The sequence below is a fragment of the Salvelinus sp. IW2-2015 genome, linkage group LG28 (genome assembly GCF_002910315.2).
Source record: "Salvelinus sp. IW2-2015 linkage group LG28, ASM291031v2, whole genome shotgun sequence".
Classification (NCBI taxonomy): domain Eukaryota; kingdom Metazoa; phylum Chordata; class Actinopteri; order Salmoniformes; family Salmonidae; genus Salvelinus; species Salvelinus sp. IW2-2015.
In genome coordinates this window covers 5,855,677-5,860,634 of record NC_036868.1, presented here as the reverse complement: position 1 = coordinate 5,860,634, position 4,958 = coordinate 5,855,677, and the positions used below count along the sequence as shown (strand labels likewise).

At 38.2% G+C, this 4,958-nt stretch overlaps 1 protein-coding gene across 1 annotated transcript; it reads right to left on the bottom strand.

Annotated features, from left to right (window-relative positions):
- Positions 1–268: 268 nt before the first annotated feature.
- LOC111954436 (homeobox protein Nkx-2.2a-like) lies at positions 269–3,975 on the bottom strand. Its single transcript, XM_023974176.2, has 2 exons — positions 3,248–3,975; positions 269–2,778 (listed from the first exon to the last, which is right to left on the bottom strand). Exons 1-2 carry the CDS (start codon positions 3,489–3,491, stop codon positions 2,234–2,236), a joined length of 789 nt encoding a protein of 262 aa, XP_023829944.1. The 5' UTR covers positions 3,492–3,975; the 3' UTR covers positions 269–2,233.
- Between the last annotated feature and the right edge of the window lie 983 nt (positions 3,976–4,958).

Genomic DNA, 4,958 nt, shown 5'->3' with positions numbered 1-4,958 from the left:
CAGCTGAAATAGAAACAAAAACGTCCACAGCTCTCCATCCACCACTGCCACAACATCCCCTCTATGTTCCATGCTGTGCAGCTAAACATCCACAGCTGCACTCTATTCTATATTTGAGGGTTTCTTTGTGAATTGATAAGCAATGCAGTTCTGTGAGAAACTGAGTGAGAAATAATGTAGTTTCAATTGTGTTTATATTGACTATAATTCATTTGTTGCAACAGGAAACATTAGTCATAGGAATAGAGAAAGTCAAATGGGTCTTTTATATAATTACAACAGAGGATGCTTCGTATTTTCTAACTTCAGAATGTATTAATATCCATACATATACAATCCTATAAACCATACACAGGGTTGGGTAGGTTACCTTCTAAATGTAATCCGTTACAGTTACTAGTTACCCGTCCAAAATTGTAATCAGTAACATAACTTTTGGATTACCCAAACTCAGTAACATAATCTGATTACATTCAGTTACTTTTAGATTACTTTCCCCCTTAAGAGGCATTAGAAGAAGACAAACATGTGTGTTACCAATTGAACGACTTCTATTGCAGGATAAAATGTAAAAGTTTACATAGCTGGCCGTACATGGATGTTACATTTTACTTTATGGATTGGTTATATAGGCTTCTTCTAACCCATGGCTTTCTATTACATACATACATTTCTACTAAATAAGATTAAATTATATCTTTACATTAATATATATAATTTATAAGTCCACAAACTGTAGCAACTACAGATTGCTCCATTAAGTCTATCCAAAGAGTGCGAGTTTGAGCATGTGTCCATCAGGCCTATGGATGTATTTTTTATCAGCATGAATTAGACTCAGTAATAGAAGCCAGACTTGTATTCCATAGGCTGGGATCTGCACTATGCAGCTGCTGCAAGAGCGCATTTTCACTGGCTGTCCGCTGGTTTCAAAAACAATGATTGATAGGCAGGTTAAACTTCTTGAATTCAAACATTATTGGGTTCAAATATGCATTTAGATTTGTGAACAACCATCCACAACAACCACAATCCGTAAGTCGCAAATAGCTAAATGAGAGCAGCAGTGTGATTCACATCAATGCACTATGTAGATATCAACAATAAGTGATATCTCTATCACCGTAGACTACACCACTGCTGTCGTCCTTACCTCCAAGCGTTTATTCAAGTTGGATAGTCGCACCATTAGAAGACATAGCTTGGACTGTAGCCTACAAAATCCCATTCCTGCTCTTTTCCCGCGATCCATCAAACACATTTGGTGTGTCGTCATAGGGGTCTCTGAACTCTGGTCACACTCGCTCAGGTGGAACAAACTTAAACTTGTATATTTTTTCAATGCTTATTTAAATGTCATTGAGAAAACAGAGAAGTATCAAAGATTTTTTTAGCAAACATACTTTATGAATTTAAAAGTTATCCTGGAAGTAATCATCTAGTATTCTAGTTTTTCAGAAGTATCTGTAATCTGATTACAATATATTGGCTTGTAATGTAACAGATTTGTAATCTCTTACATGTAACGGATTACACTCTGGCCATATATCCTTTTTCAATCTGGAAACGTAAGGAAAATATAGCAAACAGTCCTATTTGTTGTAGGCACGTGCATAGGGCGTTTTTCCTTCTGAGAAGACTGTGTTTGCAATAGAGATTCACTTCAGGGTTGTTTCTGTTTTTCCTTTGTGATTCAATAACAAACCTGACCGGAATTAGATACAGGAAGACATAAAACATGTTTTGCACGATCTGCTACTTTAAAAAAGTAACTCGTATTCATCTAGTTTTGTGCGTAACTGCATCTATACGCATATAACAATTTTAACAAATAATGAACAAGTTACCCTAAATGAAGTGTCTATTCGATTCCCCTTATTGGGCCTGTATAAAAGTAATTGAATGTAGTTAAATGAATAATAACCACATCAAACTGACAAAGGTTTATTCACGGCCATAAATATATAAGTTAAATAAACAGTACACCAAAAAACATAAATTAATTCATAATATGAGCACTTTACAACAGACAACATTTATTTATAACATTAATTTAGCAAACATTATAAAACGAACGGAATCTCACGAGGCGTAACATCGTCCAGACCTCATGGGCCACCTCATAATCAACTTTGATGTGAGTAAAATAGAGGTCATAATTTCAATCCAAATCAGGAAAAGTTGTATTTATATTTTTCGAATCAAAGTCATTTGAAGTAGGCCTATCCATCTTCTACCAAGTCCATTGGTACATTTGCGCCAAGTGATGCAGACTGGGCAGTTGTGACATGGCGTCGGGGCTGTAGTGAGAGCGCATATGCATGTGATGGAGAGAATAGGCGCTATACGCCGAGAAAGGTATTCCAGCCCTGAACGAGGCCTCAAGTTCCTGAGTTTTGCTAGTGTCACACGGTTTTCCATCACGAATCAAAACCGGAATGGCCACCCGTCTTGGGGACACGAGATGAACCATTTCCATACCCTTCTCAGCGCGTGCTCTCTTCATTTTATACCGGTGATTCTGGAACCAGATCTTCACCTGGGTCTGTGTCAGTCGTAGTGCGTCGGCAAGGTGCTCCCTCTCCGGCGCAGAGAGATATCTCTGTTGTCGAAATCGTCGCTCTAGTTCATATGTTTGCGCTTTGGAAAACAGCACCCTCCTTTTCCTCTTTTTTCCAGAGTCGCTGCTGTCAACTGCGGTGTCTCTGTCGATATCTTGGGATTCGTCAGCGGAGAGCTCTGGAGATTTAGGTTCGTTTCGAGAATCAACTGACAAACCTGTTTAAAATGAAAAATCGTCGGTGTGATTATTATAAAAGATGGACAATAAATACAGTGAAAATATAGTTCATATTTCATCATAGCCCATGGTTAATCTGAGCAAAGAATGGAAAATATTGAAGAGATCAGCTATATAATCTAAAACAATGGCCTATTGGTGACAAGGGCTAAACTATGACGATTACGCGTGGATAATTACGCAAGGAGACTTGCATTAAGCACGTATAATATTACACATTCTGATTACGCATGAATAAACTACTTTAAGAGTAGACTAATAAGTTAAACCCATAAGAGATATGCCTAACTAACTAAAAATGAAATAGTGAAAACGTTAATGCAAAGGTTTTTGTTTTCATTAATGGCTTATTTGATAACGAATTGAAAGGATGATATGACTAGGAAGTGGACAAATCAATTATATACCTCGATGATTATGAAACGAACTTTTTAAAGAGCTACTCACGTGAATATTGGATGCTGTTGGAGGAGGCAAGCCATTTTGAGTAGGAATTACCACCACCATCACACAAAAGGCTCTTATAGGGCACATTTCCAGCTTTTTCTAAAGATGGATTTTGCGTCATAATCTCACTAGTTTCCTCCTCGTTCTCATCCTCGGTCTCCTCCGTTCCAGAACCTCCATTGGTGTCAGGAAGATCCAGAAGGTCCTTTACAGAGAAGCCCATCTTTGTGTTGTTGAACGACATGGTGTGAGAAAGTCTGTGGTGCGCGTTGTAAACAAGAGTTCGTTTTTATCCCTGCTGCTATGCTGAACCAGTAAAACTGAACAAGAGGACACTATTTCAAAATGAGGTTAAGATGATATTCAGGCCGTGTCCTTTGGGTTCATTCAAGCCAAACGAATAATTAATCCTGGCATGCAGTGTGCTAGTTGTTCACCGCTGGCTCGTCGAGATGGCTCCAATGTGTTGGTCATGGAGGAACGCAGGAGTTTATGGAGAGGAGAGGCTCATGGATGCTGCACGACTAGAAGCACTTGCATAAAGGAAGCAATCGCCAGTCGGATTGGTCTATATAAGGTTAGTTAAAACACTGAACCTGCAATGGAAAATGAATCGGAATAAGCCAGGGAAAGACTGAACGCGTGTAGGAGGTCCTTGGAGTCAAGTGGATGAAGAATATTTGTGGGTGTGAAATGCTAGGGTTTGGGGACATCCAAATCTCTGTCATTGGTGCTTCAGAGATGTGATGACTGGTATTATGGGACAGATAATTACCGAGATGGGGAGGGGCGTTTGTGCATGTCATTTACACAAACAACTATAAAGCATTGTTTCAAACCATTATAATGTATCGCTTCAAAGCAAATACARATCTATTTAGGAGAAAAAACACCATTTAAAGATGTATGTTATTAGTCTACGTATCGAAGTTTGAATTGTGGGTGTTTAATATGGATAACTCATGAAGACCTTTTAGGTCAATATTTTGGTGCAGGCTTAAGTCAAGTATCCTAAGGCCTATCATGGATGAAACATAGCCTGACTCAGAATGTTGTTTGACATCTCTGCAAGGCGTTTATTGTAAATAGGCTAACTACATTTGGATAAATACGTTCTAAGAGGAGAAGAATAAATTCAGTTTATTGAGTCTTACATACGGAACTTGCAGTAGGCTGAAATTATTAATGTTGGTCATTTTCTCCTTCATTACTATCATCATTATTACCATATTATTACCATATTATATCATTGTTCTGATCACTATAATTATTTGTCTCAGACAAACTACAGCATGCATCCATCCATGCATTGGCTAGACTATCCATAGCTAAACAATGTAATACAAGTAGACTATATCCCTTTGGAATATTAGTCAACATTTCTTCATAATAATAACACGTGTTTTATTGCAGCAATTTATTTTCAATTCACGGGAAATCGAATGAGAAGCCGTTGAGTCAATATAACACGCAGAATATCGTGTTCATATTATTTCGTTTTAGATCTTTTTATTCTGATGTCTCTCCCCTTTTCTATGCTCCACTGCCCTCATCTAGTAGGCTATGTGATGTGGGTGACAATGATTCTCGTTCTCAGCGAATCCTCCGGGAGTCCTGGGTGGTCAGGCTAAGCAAACACACGTACAAACCGATTGCTAAGCTGCGGACAATGGGGAAAATGTAGACAAATGTCCGGCTCCTTTTGGAAGTT